This window comes from Peromyscus eremicus, chromosome 1, assembly GCF_949786415.1.
Source record: "Peromyscus eremicus chromosome 1, PerEre_H2_v1, whole genome shotgun sequence".
Classification (NCBI taxonomy): Eukaryota; Metazoa; Chordata; class Mammalia; order Rodentia; family Cricetidae; genus Peromyscus; species Peromyscus eremicus.
Window position 1 is genome coordinate 125,998,328 of NC_081416.1, and position 23,432 is coordinate 126,021,759.

General features: G+C 38.8%; 1 protein-coding gene across 3 annotated transcripts in view; it reads left to right on the forward strand.

Moving 5' to 3' along the window:
• The window catches only part of Mctp2 (multiple C2 and transmembrane domain containing 2), a 206,263-nt gene that overhangs the window by 103,170 nt on the left and 79,661 nt on the right, over positions 1–23,432 (forward strand). For all 3 annotated transcript variants that reach the window (XM_059272997.1, XM_059273001.1, XM_059273005.1), the window contains exons 14-16: positions 7,105–7,206; positions 8,441–8,515; positions 10,567–10,686. In XM_059272997.1, the coding sequence (XP_059128980.1) occupies positions 7,105–7,206; positions 8,441–8,515; positions 10,567–10,686 (297 nt within the window). The remainder of the gene's footprint in view (positions 1–7,104; positions 7,207–8,440; positions 8,516–10,566; positions 10,687–23,432) is intronic.

Sequence of the window (23,432 nt, forward strand, 5' to 3'; positions counted from 1 at the left end):
TTGCAAGTTACTTAACTTCTCTGTCTTTGACTCTTTATTGCTGACATGACGCTAATTCTTACATGTGTATTGTGAGGATAAGTGAACTTGTGAAAATGGAGCAATTGTGAACTAAATGGTCACATTCCGTTACCTTGTTTTAGCAGTTTAAATGATTAATTTAAGCAGCAGGATTGACAAATCTGGTTAAGAGTTTTCATTATCGAATGGAGAAAAGGGGTGTCTTAAAATACTGTTGGAAATAGTGACTTGGATAAAAGTGGTTCAGAATGTCATATACATACACCTTGTACATTTATAGTCTAGGTATCCATTTTAAAGAGGCAGCTAGGGCTCACACAAATAAAGTAGTTATAGATAGTCACACAGACACAGAATATCAGAAATGGGAACTGAGTATGTCTGTCTACTTTCATAAAGTAGTCTCATTTGTTTTCAAAAATGTATATGAGGCTGAGCAGTGGTGTCCCATGTCTTCAGTCCCAGAGCTTGGGAGGTAGAGGCAGGCAGATCTCTGTGAGTTCCTGGCCAGCCTGGTCTACAGAGCTAGTTTCAGGACAGCTAGTGCTGTTACATAGAGAAACTCTTTCGAAAACAAAACAAAACAAAACAAAAAAGTGCATATGAACCTTCTTCACTGGGAATGTAAATCACTTAAGAATTTCAAGAAACCAACTTGGCAAAGCTTGTTTAAACCCTATAATTAGCCACCTCCCATGACTCAGCAATTATACCAAGGGGCTGTACCTTGAGAAATGAATGCATGGTACACACAGCTATTTATCAACACTCCTCACAGCCCACAAGGACTAGAGACTGGTGAATGTAAAGAACTATGACACATAATTCATCAGATCTAATTAAAAAGAACATACTTTAAACCAGGGTTGGTGGTACAGGCCTGTAACCTCAGCTACTTGGGAGGTTGAGGCAGGAGAATGGCAAAATTCAAGCCCTTCTTTGGCTACAGGATGAACTCAATTGTCAAGCTAAGCAATTTAGGAAGACCCTATTTCAAAACGTCAAAGAAAAAGAGCTGTGGGGGCTGGGGGATATAGCACAGTGGGCGAGCACTAGTCCAGGCTATATGAGACCCTGCTAATACCAATATATTAGCACATATATCTATGCATATGTATACGTGCATAATTTCTGTGCATACAAATTAAGTCAATCAGAGATAATATTAAACATATGCCATGTATTTAGCAATTCCTATGTACTCCCTACTGTGACTGACTGTTGTTAATGTATTTCACCTCAGAGATAAGTAGCATTATGATTTACATCTTAAGAATTAAGAAACAAGGACAGAGCAGCTAGGTAATTTAAATGAAGTTATCCAGCCAGCCTTAAGCAAAGTCAGAATTATGAACTCAGTTTATCTACCTCTAGGGTCTACCTTAGACATTGCCAATCCTGTTTTAATTTTTTAATTAAAAGTTTAGTATAAAGAAATCATAAATAAGAAAGATCACACTGAAATTATCCAGACCCATGGTGTATAAAAATACATTTGATAGTGTAAATGTAAAATCCAAGGTAATTCTCAGAATGGGTATTTAACTGTTTAGAAACTCATTAAGATGAATGAACTATCCTATTTATATAAGCAACAGAAATAGCAATTTACATTACAAACTACAGATGCATTTTTTTTCTTGTGATACTTTTTGTGTGTAAATTTTCCCATAACTTAGAATCCTCTGTGAAGTCTGTGTGGAAATAGCTCATATTTTAGGAACAGTAGCTGTGAGAAGCCCTAAGTATACCAGGCTTCATGTCGTTTCTCAAGTTCAGTTCTGGGTTTGATTCTGGTGCAAGACTTGACTGCCTTGGAGAGATGTAATTGTCGTGACAAGGGTCAAGGAGGGGGTTCTAGGCTCCTTCAGCTTCCTGGTAGCTGCTCTCTCTTCAGGACTCCTGGAAATCTTAACCACTTCTGCTGTCTGTAACTCAAATCATTGGACCCACACCTGATCCTAAGCTGCATGAAGAACGTGAAATGCCATCAGATAAAGTGTACTAATTACTAATTGTCCGCTTGCCAAGCCATGTGTCTCTCCTTGTCATGTTTTATTGGTGGTTATTTAGCTTGTGCCTCAGCTGGGCTCAGCTGCTGTACAATGCTGGGCCGTGGACACAGTCTTTTTCTCCTTCTTTCCTCTCTTCTTCTTCTTCTTCTTCTTCTTCTTCTTCTTCTTCTTCTTCTTCTTCTTCTTCCTTCTTCGTCTTCATCTTCATCTTCGTCTTCGTCTTCGTCATCATCTGGAGTGGAGAATAGTATTTGATACAGAAATCTAATCTATATCCAAATGTTCTGCCTTTTCTAGTTTGAAGGTCAAACAGTAATGGAATCAATATGACTTTTTACTTGAGATTTTGATCTTAAATGCATGGCTTTTCTCCTTAAGCTCTCTCATGGTTTTATTTCTTCATATTGATTCTGATTAACGTTGGTAACATATTACATCAAAGAGTTTTATGGTGAATCACAATAAAGATAATACTTGTTTGGAAAAATGCAATTGGGATTTTTTTTCTGTGTGTCCTCATGTGCTACAGTATGTTACAGTCAGGTTATGTTTTTAAGAATATTGAACAGAGTATTCCTCTGACTCAAAAGTTTATTATCAACTTTTAAAAGCCTTTCATATTTACAGTGCTTAAGAATAAGCAGAGGTAATTCTATTTTATGTAGAAAAATGTTAGTTTAAGGATTATTATGATTTTCTTAACATGGTAATTTTAAAGTTTAATTTGTTTGCAGTTTTACACACACACACATACACAATATATACTTTTCACACATATATAAAATTATGTACACACACACACACACACACACACACACACACACACACACGCACACGCACGCGCACACACACACACATATATATACATATAGTGGTATTTGCTTTGCCCATGACCTTGGGCTATAGGGCCCGAAGGACGCGGTGCTTCCTGCCTTTGTAAGTAACCTCTTAGAAGGAGAGGGAGAAGGGTCACATGCCCCTTCTCCCTGCTCCTGCCTGTGAGGTGGATTGTCTCCCAGTCAGATCAGAGGACGACTTCAGCTGTCTACTCCGTTCTGTATTCATGAGTGTATTTCCTCAGTTTATATCTTAAATCCTGATTCCCCATTAAATAGACTCCCGTGGATCGATCATTGTATATGTATCACATTCACTGCTCCCATCTCCCTGCCACCTTTCTACCATTTCTTTCTTCCTCTGCAAACATCTATCTCTCATTTTCCTTTCTGCTCCTCTTGATTGTGGCCCACCGAGATTAACCAGCACCATCTGGGTGAGGTTGGCCTTGAAACTATTGCTTGGAGCCTCGTGGATTCAGCAGAGGGTGAACAACTACAGGCAGTGACTTCTTCTCCTGTCCCAGAGTCTGTCATGGCCACATTTCCGAGGGGAAGTGAGGCCCTGCATGTCCCCCATTCCTTCACTGTGCCTAAAGATTGGTTTTACAACATAACTTTTCGTAATACTTTTTTCTTTAATCCCAAATCTCAAATTATTATTTAGTAAGAGACTTCCTGTTGCTTTTAAACTCTTTGGATAATGACCAGAGTTACCTTTTTCCTGTGCTTCAAACAGATAGATGGTTTATATCTCATACTGAACTGAAAAGATATCTAAGGTAGAGAGAAATGCCCATCTTTAAATCATGGAAGTTACTATTGCTAGTTATGGAAGTACCTTCCTTATATATGAAAGGTACTGTTCTTAATTATGAAAGGTATTTTTTCCTAGTTATGGTAAGTACTGTTTTAAACTGTGGAGGAATTCCTAATAATTCCAGAAGATAGTATTTCTAATTATGAAAGATGCTATTCATGTTTATGGAAGCATTGTTTCCAGTTATGCAATGTATATTCCTAATTAGATTATATATGTGTTATACTGCCCTGTGAAGATGCCTTGAGTTATCGTCTAGTATTGTCCTTGTTGCCGATAACATTGAGTACAAAAAATTATGTAATAAACCAGTTTCAAGATTTTTATCTTACAGAACTGAAATTCAATATATTATCTGGTATTTTCACCTAAGAACCTTAGTTTGATGGAAACTCAGTCTTCCCAGAGGTTAGCACAGAAGACTCTCCAAATGAACATCGTGACCCACCTCTTTCTGTCATAAATTAAACACTGTTGCTTCTTTCTGGCTGGGGAGACAGGGTCTTCAAACTTTATGTTGGGTTTCAGCTCTCTCATAACTAGAGACAAAATTCAGAGTCAAACACATGAACCATGAAACAATAGCTGAGGAGCCTCCAACTGGATCAGGCCCTCGGGCTAAGTGAGACAGTTGATTAGCTTGAACTGTTTGGGAGGGACCCAGGCAGTGGGACTGGGACCTGTCCTTAGTGCATGAGCTGGCTGTTTGGAACCTGGGGCTTAAGCAGGGACACTTGGCTCAACCTGGGAGGAGGGGACTGGACCTGCCTGGACTGAATCTACCAGGTTGAACTCAATCCCCAGGGGAGTCTTTGCCCTGGAGGAGATGGGAATGGGGAGTGGGCTTGGGGGAAGGTGGGGAGGGGTGGGAGGGGGGAGGACAGGGGAATCCGTGGCTGATATGTAAAATTAAATTAAATTATAAAATAAAAAAATAAATTAAAAAATTCACAGAGTCTCACCTCTAAATGTTTTTTGACTGTGTTTAATTTTCCAATTGAATAAAATTGTTAAAATTTTAATATTGGAAATAATATTCTATTTTTCACTATAAAGCACTATAAATCATGAGTGTAGCCTTAAATGTGTAATGTACATGGGTAGCATTCATCTAACACCATCATGTGGGAATTGGGCAGATGCAAATAGCCTTTCAAATTGACTTTTTAATCCTGTATCCAAGTGTTGACAGTTCAGTTCCATAATAGAGCTGGAAAATATTTTCCAGAATGTTCTCTTCTGTTTTAGTGTCAGTATTTACTGTGATGCCACATGTTTAAATCATTGTAGCTGATTTTCATTTTGAATATTACATAGCAGTAAAGAAGAGACATATGTAAAATAATATCACCAAATCATATTGGTAGCTACAAAATAAAGTTATAGACTTTATATAATCTTAACAACAAAAATTAAATACTTTTTAAGGCTATTTCTGTAAATATAAAGTTTCAATGAAAAAAATGAAGAGAGAGGTGTGCCAATCCCTACTTAATTTCTAATTCAGGAGATGAATTGTGATATTTATATATCTTTGAAAGGAATTGGGTTTTTATTTTTGTAGTCATCAAACTTAAAATTTTTATGTTCCAACTTAATTTGCTATTAAAGTAGTAAACATGACTATATTTCATTGTATTTCTGGCTTTGATGATACCTTTAATGTTCCCGTGTGGATTCTGAGTTTCACTGACACAATGCTAGTGACATTGAGTAACAGGAAATCATCATTTACCGAATTAAAAAAAAAAAAAAGAAAACCTCCCTCTTCTATGAAATATTTTTATATGTATACTTCTTGTTCTCCTACTGACCTTCCCTTGCCCTTAAGAAATCATGGAAATTTTAAGATAACATTACAAGAACTGAGGGCTGAAACAAAACGAAGTTGGAAGCACTTCAGCTTGGCAAATTGACATGCTGTTTTTGTATTTATGTCTTTCAACTTTAACACCGACAATTTATTAAGTGAGACTCTATGCCAGAGCGGAAGCTCCGAATCCTGTTTGGACACCGTTGAGGAAGGAAGCCGGGACTTTATGGGGGCACCCCCTTCCTCTCAGCCGCTGACCAGAAAAGCCATCTTTCTGTATGAAAGCTATTCAATCTGAGAGGTGGGGTGCTTCGGGAAGGAAGATGACCTCTCCCTTGTAAAGTGGAATTGCTGTTTCCCCACCGTGACTTACTCAACTCATTTCCACCAGTGTTTATGAGAACACTTGTGTGAATGATTGTAGTGACAGCAATAGTCATTTAAAATATGGCTCAGATTCCCGGCCTTCCAATTTTTTTCAAGTTATTTGAATTATCAAGCATTACAGTCAGAACTAGCAGACTTGATGAGCTCAGGTTGTGTGGAGGCCCTTTAGAGTGGACTACGTTTCCTAAATGCCAAAAGTTTCATCAACATCCACCATGGCTGTGTAGGAAAAGCATGGCTGCTCTCAGTCTGAAGACAGGACAAGGAGTTCTATAGTTAGCATGCTTTCAAGGGAGCCAAAGACTTTCTGAAATGCCATGGGAGGTGCTGTTTGCTGAGATGTCATGTTTGCTGGGAACTGCAGGCAGGTAGCACAGTGAGAGGAAGTGCTGAGAAATGCTGGATGGAAGCCAGGGGGACTTGGTACTGTCAGAGACACGGATGTGTAGGCACTTTAGATATCTTGAATGATTTGGGATCTTGACTTCAAATTCAGCTAGGTTTTGATTTAATTAATTTGAATTTTGTGGGGACCAGTGAACCACTGATAGCTTCATAATGAAAATTAGCTCCTTTATGGTTCTTTAATCATTTTTGAGAATGATTTTATAATTAAAGTAAAATTGCTAAGAAAAGAGAGCTCTCTATTTTCTTCCCATGTTAGCATCTTTTTTTTTTTTTTTGTTTTTTCGAGACAGGGTTTCTCTGTGTAGCTTTGCGCCTTTCCTTGAACCCTGTTATTTTAGCATCTTATGTTACCATGTTGCATTTGCCAGCGCTAAAACATCACCAACAGCAGTATGTGGAAATGGAATCTTCATAATTTAGGAACAAAAGCTTCCTATCATCATGACATGATTTGCACCCCTAGGTTTATGTCAACATGCCACTTTGAGCCAATGGTTGTTACTTTATCTTCCTATCAATTACAACGCCACTCTAGAATTAAAAGTTGATCAATCTTTCATTTAGTACCTGCCTAATACTTGCTTCATGTGTAATCATATAGTGGTAAAAATGAGACCAATATAAAAACAGTAAGTAAATTACCCAACCATGCTAGTAGATACAAAATGACTTAAAAAATACATTTTTACAGAGGCCAAAAAAATTAAATACATTTTCAACTTAGTCAAACTTAGTTTTGGTTTTCTCATTTAAAACACAAAGAACATTGACACTAATATGTATTTTGTCTTTTATTCCTAACAGATTAGAGACGGACAACCAAATTGTTATGTGTTGAAGAATAAAGATTTGGAACAAGCTTTTAAAGGGCTTATTTACTTAGAGATGGACCTCATATATAATCCAGTAAGTGCCCTCAGGATGCCCCTCCCAGCTTTTCAGTACCTAAAACACATGGCAGTCAGCCTGTGTAGTCTCAGATTAATGTCAAATATTTCAGAACTGAAGCTGGAGAATGGGTGGTGGTGTGTTTATACCTCAGTCATAAAACCCAAGTTGAATGTTCCAGGTTTCAGATAGTTGAGCCTGCAGGACTGATGAGGTTTAAATTCTCAGTAATCTAAATGTCAAGGAAAAAAGTAAAAATAAAGGAAAAGGTAGCCTTTGTATATCTATATATTTTGTATATCTATATGTCATCTACTGATCATACAAATATATAATACATTATACACATAATCCATTCTATAAACATAAATTTTATGTAATCTACATATAATATCTAGCATATCTGTTTCATCTATGATATGCAAGCTGTGTGGCCTTTAAAACAATGAGTATCAGATTTTATATCTCTACAGTCTCAAATTCTCAGTAATTTTGAAAATCGGAGACGGTCTTCAATATAAGAGTGTGTTCTCCCTAGTCCCTTCCTGTTCCACTCCAATAAACCGTGTCTGTAGTTTGCAGGAGAGGTGACTCCATCTACCGCTTTCTTCTGGGAAGCACTTGCATATGGATTATATGGAGATTATGTTATTCAGCCAAGACATGAGTGCAGTCGCAGGGGAAAATATGTTGGTTAAGGGCTACAGTGAAGGTAGATTCATGTTTCAGTTTTCGAAGTTTTCCCTCATTCTGCTGGTTTGAACAAGTCAGTAAATTCCCCTGGGGCACAGCTTTCCCCCTGTAAACGAGCTAACATGGCCCATTTACTTGCTTTTTCAGGTCACTGGAGGTAATGAGATTGTCTGTGGAAATGTTGTTTTTATGGACTGAGAACTGTCATTCCTGTTTTAGGTGCCATTGCCAAAAGTTTAGTTCAAAATGAGAGGAGAAATTTTTGTCATTCAGTTTAGCATGAAAATTTATGAAGCTCGGTGTCTGTCCTGATTTGAAGTATTTCTGTGGGTTTATCCAAATGGTGACATAACTGTCCCCGGTCCAGCCTGACTTACCCAAGGACCTGATGACCCTGGGACCCTGGAAACTGGCCACACATGACAGGACCCACCACTTTCTGGTTCCTACCCATGGCCTGTGGGTGAAAAGATCTCATTTTCTGTGATCTTCTCAGCTGCTTGGGAAGAGAAGGAAGTCCTTGTGAATGCTGTCCTTGTAACAGTCATGTTTTCCCCAGGTCAAAGCGAGTATCAGGACCTTCACTCCAAGAGAAAAGCGCTTCATGGAAGACAACCGCAAGCTGTCCAAAAAGGTAGGTGGTGCCCACCAATGTGAGCACATTCAGCACTCAGGATCCAAGCATGTCTGCTCACGGCTGAATTCTCTTTCACTTCTCTCCTCTCCCACTCCTTTTTGATCTGGACTCCTCATCTTCTCATTTCTTTCCCTGATCTTCTCTCTCAAAATAGGGCTTCAGCCAAGTCCATGAGGAGAGGCTTAAAACACACCCATGGGAGGGAAGAGGGGGGTGCGCCCGGCAGTGTTCTCTCACAGTGCACATGGAGCAGACAACCTAAAAGTCTTGGTTGACCCTCTTCACTTACTTCATACTGGTTTCTCCTTTCCCAGCTGAAGGCGAGCGCTCTCTGTTTGTTCAGGGGGGTAAAGGAATTTCCCAAGGGACTGAGGAAGCTTCTAGCCTCAGATTCACCTAGCTGCTCCCTGTGTCTAAATTTAGGGTGTGTGTAGGCATTTTACCCCGTATTGAATTAGCTGTCTCTCTGTTTGCCCATCACCCCTGAATTCCTCTCTTATCAGTTCAACAAAAGGTAAAGATCTCGGATGAGGGGGAGGAACTTCATATTCAAAAAGAAAACTCATGACCTCTGCATTTCTTTCTCCGGTGTCCCTCCCTGTCCTCTTTAGATAGAGTCCAGGATTTCAGTCAGGACCCATTGTTCCTCTTCAGTTCTGTAACAAAGAACAAAGTGTCCCCCCCTTTAAAAGTGTTTATTACTTCCACAGCTTCCTCTGCGGTGAGCAGCTGTGCATGACACAAAGCAGTTAAATATAAAGCAGTCTTATCTTCCTTTTGTTTCCCATGAACTTCTGGGCCCCCCTCACCAGGGAAAGGACTTAGCAGTCTTGTGGAGGGAAGTAACCCAATGTTTTGTTTTGGTGCCTTAGCATTGAGTGAAATAGTCATTGTGTGTAATCCGAGTAAAAGTCTTCATTTTTATTATTATTATTAGTTTTTTGTCTTTTGCCCTGTTTACTTGAAAGTTAAAACCTAAGTGGAGGTAGGCAGGGTGGTAGCTTTGCAAGCAAATCAAAATACGGTGCTTCCCACTGGGAGAAAAGACATTTCCTTTATAAAACAGCTGGGCCACTGGGGTGGTGTTGGCTTTGAGAGTGGAGGGGGAATCTGGGGCCAAATTCCCTGGGTGGGTCAGGACCCTCCCCAAGTACTGCACTGGGGTAACCACTGGGTTACTCCAGAGGGTCATAAAGTTGAAGTTTTTACTTATGAAACAAATGCTTAAAATCAAGTCAGGAACTCTCACAACCACCTGTAAGGTTAAAAACAATGACAATCCTTTCAGGGAGAAAGGCTGAGAAACGTGCTGAAGACTGAACAGCTGGGAAGGGGAACTGGGTTTCCTTCCTACAACTACACCTTTTGGCCTAACTAAGCTGGAATATGGGGTCTTTCTGACTGGTATTCTCTCCAGTTGCAGCCATACTGAAGAACATCTTGAGACTCATTCCCATTCTGTCTCAATATTTTTCTTTCTTGCTATGTCTCCATACTTCTCCCTCTCCTTGTCACAGCATGTACACACACATACATGCGCTCACCCACACCATGCACACACATGCACACAGCACTCCTGTACACCAAATGCCCAGTTGCTACAGCTCTCCTCAGCTCAGGTTTGTGCTGAACACTATTAAAACAAGCCATTTTTCAGACAATGGACCATAGCTCAGGTTGGAAATTCTTGTTCCCTATGGATGGCAATGTTTTGAAATAGTTTTAGAAGCTATGAGGACTTCATACTTTTTTTGTTTTGTTTTGTTTTTTTGTTTTTTTTTTTTTGTTTTTTTTTTTTTGGTTTTTTGAGACAGGGTTTCTCTGTGTAGCTTTGCGCCTTTCCTGGGACTCACTTGGTAGCCCAGGCTGGCCTCGAACTCACAGAGATCCGCCTGCCTCTGCCTCCCGAGTGCTGGGATTAAAGGCGTACTTTTTTAATTGGTGCCATACATGATCCAATTTAAACAGCCAGGGCAGTGGATCCAAGAGAGCATCCAGAGAATGTAAATCCAATCTACCTCTCTGTTTTCCATTTCTTTAAAACCCAGATCTTATCAAGAGATGCGGACAGGGTGAAGAGACTCACCATGGCAATATGGAACACAATACAGTTCTTCAAAAGCTGCTTCCAGTGGGAGTCCACACTGAGAAGTACAATAGCATTTGTGGTAAGGTCTTTCTCTTTGTAATGTTCACATTGTTTCCTCTTTATTTGTATCCATTCATCTCTCTAAAACATGTTATAACATAGGAGCTTAGCCTTTCTAAGACTGTACCTGGATAAAAGCTGCCCATCAAAATCCTTTAACTTATCCCAATACTATTCATAGGCCACTTCTTGCTCAGATTAAAAGAGCCAGGATCTATATGTCCTGTGATGATATTGCAGCATATTTAGATAGTCTTTACATGGCCTACAAAAAGTGGCAGCAGGCAAGTAATATGACTAAATTTTATCTAAATGGTTCTACTTTAGTTTTTTAGTAAATCATTCACAAAATTCAATATTAAAAATATGTTTCCACATCAAGCTTTGGATACAATTGATCACTGCGAATTAAAACAGAACCCAACACCAGAACTGAGAAACACTTGTATATATGAGCTACACTAAGTTTCTCAAAATAGTGGCCCGTTCACATGAGCATAATAATATCGTCAAGTCAGAGAGCTTTGAGAAATTGTCACACCTCCCGAGTTTGTTACCGAAAATCCACGGGTCTTTGAAAAACATCCCAGTTGGTACCACAGCCTCGCTTGGCATCTCTGGGGCATCCTCTCTCCTTTGTAAAGGAACTGGCCCTTGATCAGACTGATAATGTCAGCTATGGAGGAGATACCGAGATTTTTAATGCCTTATATGTCTTTTATACCTGGTATTAGTGGTGAATTTCTATACAGTTTATGTATAGGTAAGAGATTACAATACTTAGAATATATATATATATATATATATATATATATATATGTAATGATCCAAGGCAAATTGGATTCTCCTGTTTTCTGTTGACAGTACATCATCCTCCATGTTTTCTTCTGTCTTGCAGGCTTGGCCTTAATTTATATGATGTATATATCACACAGATATATTCATGAGATCAAACTGATATAGAAATAAAATCTAAACATTGCTGTTACATATATATGTGTATATGTATGTGATATACGTGTGTGTGTATTTATATACGAGCATAAGATATTAGTGCCTCATTGTGACCTCAAAGTTATTTCCACATTTTCTTTATAGAACCACTTATGTCAACTCCATAAGAGACTTTTTCTTTGCCAGTGGGCAGCATTTTGATTGATTGATTTTCATTTTCGCATCATTCAGGCAATGCCAATCCTTGCTGTCATTGCCCTGGCATTTATTTAGCTATTTCCATTTCTTACACTCTCCTCAGCTGGTGGCTCCATATCTCAGGCTCCTCTTGCGCCTCCTCAGCTCCACTTCCTACCCAGATTCCCTTTCAAAACTTTCCATGGACTGTTGTGTGCAATTATGGGCCTCAGAGGAAAGTGAACACAATTGGCGGCTGCTTGCAGCCAGTGCTCTGGCCAGCTGCATGAGAGGTAGAGGATTTCCCCTTTTTCTCAGTTGATTTCTGGCTCTGAGACTTTAGAAAAACAGATCTGTTGCCCTGGATTCGGTAAGGGGATGACAGAAATGATTAATGGGCTGCTGGCCTGATCTGAAGAAAGATTAAAACAAATGAATGGAAACAGGTTGTCCAGTAAAGAGCACTTCTGGACAGGAAGGGAACCTTGCCAGGGGGCCTCTCCATTGCCTCTGCCTGAGGTGAGTCCTCTTCGCTGGATACCACCTCAGAGAAGAGCCAGTACTCGACAGGGTGTCAGAGACTGCAACAATGTTCCTTGGCATCAAGTGTCCCCAGACAGAGGGGCAACAGTGCTGTCCTATCCACCCTGATTTATTGAATCATAATGCCCAAGGATACATGGGCTATGGGACTGTGGCAGGCTCTACTGTTTGTGTGAATGACATATTTCTTTCAATACATCACTGAAAAAGATCAGACTTAGTCACATACACTGTAGAGTTAACTCGCTGTGCTCATGCACTCCAGTTTTACAGACCCAACCAGCTACAACTAAAAAAAAAAAATCTTCAAAATTACATCTGTACTAAAGAAGTACAGACGTTTCTCTTGTCTTTACTCGTACAAAATTGTATCACTGTTATCTACATTTCATTTGCATTTTATTTTATGTTACAAGCAGTCTAGAAATGTTTTGTAAGATATGTGTATGTTACAGTCTAGATGATGACATTGGATCTAAGGTACTTGGGCATCTATGGGGTTAGGTATTTGGGGGTGAATCTTGGAACGAAAACCCTAAGTTTAATGAGGGATTACTATATACACAAACTATCACTTATCCTGAGTATAATGCATTGAAATGCATTCACATGCAAAAGTTTATACCATATGCATAGTGCCTAGCCATGGTGTTTCTCAGAGACACCAAGACACTGAAAGGCAGATAGTTCCTGTCCCAAAGCTGATTAAATGAGATTTTATTAAACCCTTTCTGTTACTATATATCACCATTATAATTATCCCTCTACATTTTCTGATCTTCAAAATTTAGGCCTATCTTGAAATGTACTTCAAGGACAGAATAAAGGGCATGTGTGTGTCCATGTGTGCATTCCACCCTCCTCTTTTGTTATTGTTTAAATTACATCGTGAGCAGTCAAGCTCTTTTTGGGGAAGCATGTTTTGTTCATAGAGTATTCTATGGGCTTTTCAATTGCTCATAGAGTTCTGTTGGAGCTATGTACATAAGGACTGCCACTGGGCATGTTGCTATATCCTTGTGTATGTGGACCTCTGTCACAGTTTGTCTATCATCAAAAAGTTAGCTCCTCAACTAAGCCGAGCCAGAAAGATGCAAGGAGGTTGAGAGAAGGAAGCTCGGCATCCTCTCTGTCTGGCTTTCTTTGCAAGGATGATGTGTATGTAATCACTGGTACCCACTAATAGTTCTTCTGTGGTCTAGTTAGGGCAGGGTGCTGTTGCTTTTTATTCATCAAACTGGCACTTCCTTCATGTTCCACCTGCTGGCTGGGTGATACAGGGGTGAACAGCTTTGTGAACGTCTGAAGCATAGGTTTAACCTGGGAACTTATTCAGCAAGCAGATAGTATTTGAATCCTCATCTTCTACTGGAAATGAGGATGAGTGATGGTGTTGGGCTACTATAGAGCTGAAAAAAAAAACCAGTTTTGGTCAAACTATCCATGATAGGACTTTCCCTATCCCTGTAGATATAAGAATTAATGCTAGCACACTACCTATTCAGGGGAGAAAGGAAAATACTTTTTCCTTCAGTTTGCTCCAAAAATAGTCTACCAACTTCATAGTCTTCCCTGTTCTTCCAGATGAGACAAAACACGTGCATTGTGAGATTACATTTAGAATATGCTAGCTATTAATGTTAAGTCTTCAGGGAAGCAGGCCATACGTTTCCCTGGGATTCCTGTGAGTGTGGTTACATAGATCATTCCTTGTCAGAAGCTTCAGTTTAAAATTCAATCAGCGTTTTAAGATCTAAGTCCAATCAGAAGTAGATAAACAGATATGGAAGAATTCATCATGTTAGATTATTTAAGCATAAACCTGACTCACTGGAGAACTTATCCTCTGAATCTTGTGTAGGTGGCTGCATCCTCAATGCTAGGAGAAGAATGCTATCTTGAATACTTCCTGATAGCTACTATGTTAAAATTGCTGTGTGTTGTTGAATTTGTTGTTGAAAAAAATTCAAATCAAAGAAGAGGCCGTCAATGTCAGAGGGGACATAGGAAGAGTAGTTGGAAAGAGGGGACATTGGAGGGGTTTAAGGAAAGAAAGGGAAGGGAGAATCACTATATTTTCATTTAAAATATATTTAATATGAATATTTAAAATACAATCTCAAAAATAAACAAATAAAATGCAATACAATAAAACTTATTTTATAATTGTTAAATTTGCATTTAATGGGGAATGGTCAAAACATACAAAATCATGCTTCTCACCTCAATGTGTTTTGTTAGGCAGAATATTTCAAAGAAAATTATTACTCTGTCTTTAGAGATTTTGTTCCCTTTATGAACGCTTGAGAAATATTTTGGTTCATTGTTCTTTCTGAGCTTTAAATTAATTATTTATGCTAAATTAACTATATAATTTCCCTCTTCAAAGAGTCACATTCTTGACTTTCCCAATTGAAAGCCAATATAAGTGCTAAGTTATTGACAGAGAACAAATGCTCAAACATATTGTACATAAGAGTGAGTACTTCTGTCTGCATTCTGCTCTATGAATTGATTTGTAAATATAGCATTTATCCATGTGCACATGGTTATACCCACACAGACCTTGAACTCTGGGGATACTAAGAGCTCAGATTACAGTTTTTCTGATTGGGTATAGCAATTCCAGGCAATGTTCATGTGCTAATTCAATGAGTTCTCACAAAAGCCTGCAGATATAGATGCAAAACTGGCCCACTTTTTCATAGGTGCAAAATGTGAGCCCATGCAGCAGAATGTTGATGTTGATGTTCGTGTGTTTTTAGGAGGCAAAGTGGGGATTGAAACTCAGATCATCTAGCTTTACAAGGAAGGGGCCTGCTTTATTCTAGGGCTAGATATTGCTTGCCATCGATGCTCATGATTCAATGCCACTGTTGTCTTTGGGTTTATATTCTGACTCTTGGAGCAAGCTAACTGATTATTTCAGCAATCCCTTGAACTGTGTGCATGGGGGAGACACCTGTTCCCAGGCACTGAGAGAAAGATACCTACCTGGGTGGGACTAGTTGTCCATCAGTCACATTGTTCTATGTTGATGGGACTAATATTAAATAAGATAGACAAGTTTGTGATACCACTGGGCAACAGTTCTAACTTCGGGAATTATGTGACCTGTATCCACATTGGAACCCATATATATGATTTGGGAAGCACTGGTTCTATATTCATCTCTAGTTGGAATGTTTGTTTCCCTTACTTTGGGAGAATAATCTTAGATGATTCAGAAGTGTTTCAGAGAAAGCATAAACAAAGACTGAGTAAAACTAATGGGTCATGAAAGGATACTTTTCACATTTTCTTTAAGGTTTCAAGTTGTTAAAAAGAAGAGATAGAATGGGAAGTAGTTGTGGAGAGTAACCAGTGCCTTCAGGTTATCTTATACAACCCGTCAATAAGCAGGCATTTCGGGTTTAATCCCCATAGTGTCTCTATGGCAGAACATCATTTGATAGAGGGTTAACTCACAAAAAATACTTTCGCATTGTGATATTATATAGTATACTATAGGATCAATTATAAATATCTTTTTCTGTTTTTTTTTAGACTTATGCATTATCTCAGGACACTGTTGAAAGATGTGAAGTTATATTATCGCATAAATACATTTTCCATGTGATAAGATAACATTTACTAAGAGGTGGCCTCATCACAAGGTTACTTTAAATAGCAAAGCTCTCATGGTGCTTTTAAAGTGGTGTTGCCTTTAAGGCATTGTGTCTTTCCACCAATCTTTCAGACAGACATCTACTACACTGAGAGGCTAGTGTGCAGGGCATTGATGGATTCCTTGTTTTATTAAATTTTTCCTTAGATATTTGCTGTTAAAAAGTAATCTAAATCTACCATATATCAACGGACATCTTCATAAAGCTATGGCTTTAACATCTGTGACTTTTTTTTAAACTTTTTGAGTGTAAGAAAATGAAGAATTTTCCTTGAGTTGACAGGCCTTCTAATACAATATATAATTTAAAGTATCAATCAACCCCTCAAATAAGGTCCAACATACAACTCTCCATTTCTTAATCAGAGGCAGCACTTATAGATCTATAAATTAATTTATATCAAAGGAATCTATAAATGATATTTATATTTGATATCATTTATAGATTCCTTCACAGTTTGAGATCCTAGCATATTAGGAAATGTAAAATATTTTGACTTTGAATGTAAACACAACAGTAATAATGGAGCCAGCCATTCCAATACATATCAAGCATATGTGTAAAACACACACACACACACACACACACACAGAGAGAGAGAGAGAGAGAGAGAGAGAGAGAGAGAGAGAGAGAGAGAGAGAGAGAGAGAATGAGAACAGAGAGCATTTAGGAAGGGAATAGTTTGCTCTGTTTAGCAGTTTGCCAGAGCAGTTCAGCAAAGCCTTGAGGTGTCTATTACTTGTTTTACTTACTGCTATAACAAAACAACCTGACAGAAAAGGAGTACAGTTTACATTGGCTCGGAGTTGGAGGGTATTACTGTCCATCAAACTAGGGAAGTCATGGTGCTAGCAGCTTAAGGAGGCTGCTGGCCACACAGCCTCTACGTCTGACTCTTAGGAAACAGGGATGGATGGATGCTGGCACTCAGCTCATTTCCATTGTTTTTAAACAAGGGCTACAGCCCATGGAGTGGTGCTACCCATAGTCGAGTTGGATCTTCTCACCTCAGCGAACTCAGTCTGCACCCTCTCCTCACAGAAATGCCGTGTCTCCATAGTGATTCTATAGCCTGTCAAGAGGACAATCATTAACTATTACAGTGACCATGATTCCTTTGAGACGTTCAGCTTTATCTTATTTTGTTATGGATGGCAAATACAGTTCTAATTTTGTTTCTGAACTCCTTAAATGGGGCAATTCAAGTGGCTTTTTTGGTGATTTGGATATTCATAGTATCTAAAATATTTATCATTCTTTCTAAGCTCAATCACTAGTTTATTCATAACTAGCTGTACCTACATTTTATTACATTTTTGGTGGCTGTCTCCATACCTACTGGCGGCAACCACTGTTCGTATCATGTGCTCAGTGCCTGTGCAGTTGGAGCTTAAAGATGAACAATAGTTTTATAAGAGAAAGTGAAAATAAACACAAGGTTGAACCATTTTATATGAAGGGGAGAATTTCTTAAGACATCTTAACAGTATGTAGACACACATACACACATACAATATGCATATAAAATTTACAGTTCTTGATATATCATTTGTTTTAATACTGATACAATGATCCCTCACATCTTTAACGTGGAAGACTACCTAACATGCTTCCAAAAACATTTTAAAGATTTTTTTCCTCTGACACTTTTTGAAAGAAGAACAATTCATCATTGCACATCGTGATTATAATTTTTACAACATAATTGTACCTTATATTGACAACTTCTCAGGCATTAACTAATTATGCTGTTTAATAAAATTATAGTAATTGCATTTAAAAAATTATCCAAAGAAGATATAAAAGGACACTATTAACTATTTTAGCATATTTTCATGTTTATGTTTTCAGACTTATAATTGAATTGTGCTGGCAGACAGAATCCTAGGACATGCAGACCGAGTCACTTGGTATTTTAAAGGATACTGATTTTGACTCATAAGCACCAGGTCTTTATCATCCTAATCCTAGAGCAGTACACACTATCATGTTCACACAGCCATGCTTGATAGCAAAAGAATGATAAACTCTGGCTCTGTGATTTGTATACTAGCCTCTATGACAGAACTCCGCCATTACTATTACCTGTTCCCATCCTTCCCTTGGGCTGAACTTTGAGCACCCATTTCTCTTTGAACTTGAAAACAACATCAGATGCATGTACAAGGACAATATATGTGTGGGCAACACACACACACACACACACACACACACACACACACACACACACACCCCATTCTCTGAGCTTTCTCTTAGAAGCCTTGCATCTTTCAGCTTTCACTGGGATCAATTTACTTCAGTCTAACCCCCAGGAGTACCCTATTGTGAGTTTGAATGTGGTTCTTGTGTTAGAACCTTAGATCTTAGATAAAGATAGGATTCTAAGAGCCATGTGGCTCTTTTGTGTAGCTAATGGTTGGCTGCTTTCTTTACTGCCATCCCTCTTCCTATTACACTTCCTTCCCATTACTGCTGACGGTCCAGCGTGTTTACTATAGTTATATATGGAGAGGCAGAAATGAACTTCTCATACTATGTAGCCATTAGTCCATGAAATTTCCTCCCCTATTTTTTCTTTTTCTTCCCATGTCTCATACTCCTTACTCCATTTACTCTTTCCTTTCTACCTCCCTGCTTCTCACACCTCCTCCTCCCTTTGTTTTTTTTATTTTCTATTCCTATTGATGTGATAGAATACTTTGACAGAAGCAGGAGATGGAAGAAAGGGTTCATACTAACTCATAGTTCAAGGGTACAGATCATGCTGGTATTGGAGTCAAGGCATCAGGAGCTTAAAGCAATCAGTCACATCATAGCCACAATGACGGAACAGTCAGCAATGAATTCCTGTGCTCAGTTCATTTTCTCATTTTTATATAGACCAGCATCCCACCAAGAGAATGGTGCTACCCACAGTGGGTGGTTCTTCCCACCTCAATTAATGCAATTAAAACAATCCTCCTAAGGCATGCCCTGAGACCCATCACCCAGGAGATTCTAGATTCAGGTTGACAACCCTAAACATCACACTTTGCCTCTCTCCTTGTATTCTTTTATCCTTCTTTCCTCCTTGTATTTGAAGACAAAAGATAATGTTTTGCATATGAAAATATTTGATGAAAAGAAATCTCTTTGAAAACCAACTTTGATAATAAGCATGGAACATTTTTTTTTTATGAAATAAGCTACAAGTAATGGTAGGAGTCATTGTAAATACTAATGGGTATTGATGTTGCTCTAGTAAAAGCCTTATTAACAATATTTCATTGTGAAGTATATTTTGTGAGGTTAAAAAAATGCCATGATCTATGTTATGTGCTGTAGTGAATCCACAAGAGCCAACTACTTCCAGGAACTCAATAATGTGCTTGTAACCACCAAATCACAAAGCATGGACCACCACCCTCAAGGCTTTGATAGTTGTCTTCACACTTGCCTTGCTTCGCATCAAAAGCAGGACACACACTGCATTTGTTTGCTTCATTAAGGAATTATGCAGAGTGACGATATATATTATTATGGTATGGTATACCATGCTTCAAACGGCAAAGGTCTACTCCTAAATTCTTCTGATGATAATGCTGGGTACACAGTAGGCATCTAAACCTTGCTTCCTGGAAGAATGCTAGGATCACTGGAGACCATCTGTTTCCTTTTATTCCAATTCCTCCTCTGATGCACTTACCCGTGACTTCTTTGGTGCAGAAAATCCGAAACTATCTGACAACTCCCTTATCATCTTGTCTGATACGCAATTTTCTGACCCTGACTTTCCAGGGTAGTGCTAATTAGCAGCAAAACGGCCAAAAGGCAGCCAGCAACAGGAGGGCTGGGTGAGATCTCTAGCTGGAACCCACAGTTGTTGAATCTTGGAGCATTTATTTTATTTTATTTTATTTTTTTAAGAGCAGAGTGCTTTTCCTCCTCTCCATCTGTTTCTTTTAACATGACACCTGGATGTGCAAACATTTGGAGTGATGCAAAAATGGAAAAGAATGTCTAGAAATAGAGAGAGGGAAGGGCATGTGTGAAGACAGCAACCACCATCCCCGGCATAGGTTCTGACCTGTTGAAGAACCATGCTCAGTGCTTCTATTTCTGGCTAATTTGATATTGCCTTTTTGTTGCAGCCTGAGCTTTGTTATTTGTTTCTAAGCTGTCATTTTTATTAGTCTCTCTGGCTGATCTTTTGGGGCTCCGCATCAGGTGGCGTGCGCTCTCATTGTCTGGCTGGGCTCGGCAAAACGGAAGGCCTTTTATTGCTGTGTGATGTGGGCGTGCTTGCCTGGGTAGCCTGTAATTAGACCCACCACAGGTGACAGTTACAAGAGAGCCCAGTAATCATTCGAGCTGCCTGATCTGATGTTTATGGAGAGCAACCTGCTTTGTGACGGTCTGGTTAGGGTTTACTGCCGGATGGCACTTCTGCCACTTGATTTAATGCTTTTGAAAGGCATGTTTGGTTACCTCTCCCTGGATCTTGAGATCATTAGCTCTTTAAAATAACAGATCATTCTCTCTCTCTCTCCTCTCTCTTTCTCTTTCTCTTTCTCTTTCTCTCTCTCTCTCTCTCTTTCTCTCTCTCTCTCTCTCTCTCTCTCTCTCTCCTCTCTCTCTCTCTCTCTGTCAATGTGTATGTGTATTATTTGCTTCTATTTGTGTGTGTTGTTCACTGGCCTAATAGTCCCTATCTTACTTATGCCAAAAACCACATAAAGATATGAGAACAGCCATAATCAAATTCAATGCACAGTGCACAGCCCTCTTAGCCATGTTCTTGAGCAGAGCTTGTGAACTATTTCAGTTTCCCTGAGATTTTCAAACCACCACAATCCATGTCCCCACCCCCACCCCCCACCCCCCACCCTGGGGCCTTTTGGAATAAGTTTTCTATTTCTGCCCAATTTCTCTAAAGTTTCTCTCGATTGTCATGGAGGCTTCCTTCTTGTCAAAGAAAACATGGTAAAAGAAAAAAAAAAAGACATGGTATGCACTTCTTGGCAAAAGCAATACTGAATGAGACAGCCAGGGCTGCTGTTTGCATCTGGAAAAGATGGAGCCACAGAATGTTAAAATTGGAGGAATGTTTGTGTTCCATTGGAAGGGTAGAAACAAGGCCTTCCTTAGAGTTCCCAGAGCATAACTGGCAAACCCCCAACCCCCCAAACCTCAGCTCTACACCATTTTTACAAGGTGTGACTTTTACTGGCATTCACTTTGCTATTATGGTTTTAGTTCCTGGATATGAATTGCATCTACACAGCAGCCGTGGATTCTGCTGTTTTTTAAACAGTACATTTTCCCCTCAAGTCCTCCTATTGGAAACTAGTTTGTAAGTCAGTGGAGCTGCTGCTTGGAAAGATAATGCTCCCAGGGATGTAAATCTGAATCATGACTCCTGTGCATTTGGCTGACCCTTCTGTTAAGGCAAATGGATCTCCACCCTCAGGATTCTGTGAACACAGAGATGGAGGTGATGGGGATGATGACAGTGACTGTAATAGCCTGGGATCCATGTGTTTCCAAAGCGCTGTGTTTTGACTTCTGCCATAAAAACCTGTTCCTCAGTCATTGGTCTACAAGTGTGGATTTTCGCAAAATATTTTAAAATATCTTTTCTATTTTCAAAGCAGGTGAATACTAAGTATGTGTTTGCTAATAGCAATATTGCCCTTCTAGGTACAGTGCTCAGAAATATTTTGTAAATGATTCCCAAACATGAGCTGTTTTCCCAGGAAATGAATTCAGTCTTTTTTTTTTTCTTTTTTTGTAAGAAAACTTCTGCCACTCCTGCCCCATTCTACTTTGCAAAATCGGAAGATAAAGCATATGTTTTGTTGCTTAAAAGTGGCTACTGGAGCCCTCCTTAGATGAATCTCTTCTAGAATGTTTAATTTGCATTTTATGGTGGTGTTTAAATTTTCAAAAATGTAACTGCTACCAAAGAACACTATTTACTTATGGCCATTTAACCCCCACCTCCCCCCGCACACACCCAAAGCAAGTTGGAGGAAACAGGAAAAAAAAAAAAGAAGAAGAAGAAAAAGGGGAAAGGAATTAAAAAAGAATGAGCAAGTAGCTTGATGCTTTTCTGTGTTACTTAAGAGTCCGGCAGGTGGCGACAGAAACCCACAAATGAGGAAAATCCCAAGGTAGTTTTTTTTCTATTGACTACGTGGGGATTTTAATTCCAGCAATTTATTTTTAATTTGATACAATAATCTGTAAACAGAAATTATTACATCCATTTAAAAAATTTAATTTCCATGTTGTGTAATTTTCTGCTCCGTTTTTGTAATCATTTTCTCTCATATTATGTAGCCTGTTTATCTCCATGCAGAAGGGATAAAAATCTAGATTATTGTCAGGTTAGTACAGATTTTCTGTGTCAAGATATCTTGCACACTGGAATTGCAGTTTATTTTTTACATAACTTTTATGTAAAGTTATACATTATTGGTGGTTTAGAAAAATCTGCTCTCTCTCTCTCTCTCTCTCTCTCTCTCTCTCTCTCTCTCTCTCTTTACAAAGACACATATTTAAGCTATAATATTAAACCCAATTGCTGTAAGGGGCCTTTTCTTACTTGACTACTTAAGGTTAGTTTCAATGTGCTCAGAGTCACAGATTTCTTAAAAGATGTTATCCAATGCCAAAATCACAACACAAACAATTGTCCTCAATTAGAGAATGCATAGTAGATATAATAACATTTCCATTTCTCTCCTTGTTTGTTTTTGGGTATTAGGAACTGTAAAAGCAAAGTCAATGACTTAAAGAGTGGAGATTTCTTTCTCTGATGCAGGTTAAGGTTCAAAAGTTCTTAAATTGCAATTTTTGCAAAGGCATATATTCATTTGCAATTTTTTTTAGGTTTCAGCTTGAAGACACTGACTCTAGAATGATTTGCTTAGGCATAAAGCTAATTTCAGCTCTCCTATTTTCTTGTAGCCTCAATTAAAAAAAAAATCTGAAAACCTTGCAGTGCACATTTTCTGAGGGAATTGACATGATTCTAAGGAAATGTAATTATTTTGGTTTAAATGCTTTAGGCTTTAGAAGTGAGTGTCATCACAGGCAACTGGGATGGTCCTGGGGAAATTATCTGAATTTCTGCCATTGTCTTTCTTCGGAACTGTCTGCTAAGTCTTATGATAAAGTTCAAAACCCAATAAGGTCTTGTCTACTGGTCCCTTGGATCCAGACTGTCTTGTAATAGAAAGGGGGTGGGGAAGGAGAGAGAGAGAGAGAGAGAGAGAGAGAGAGAGAGAGAGAGAGAGAGAGAGAGAGAGGGAGGGAGGGAGGGAGAGAGAGAGAGAGAGAGAGAGAGAGAGAGAGAGAGAGAGAGAGAGAGAGAGAGGGAGAGAGAGAAGAAACCAGATTTCTTATATTCTGTTTCAATTGCTCTTTCAATTACTCATGA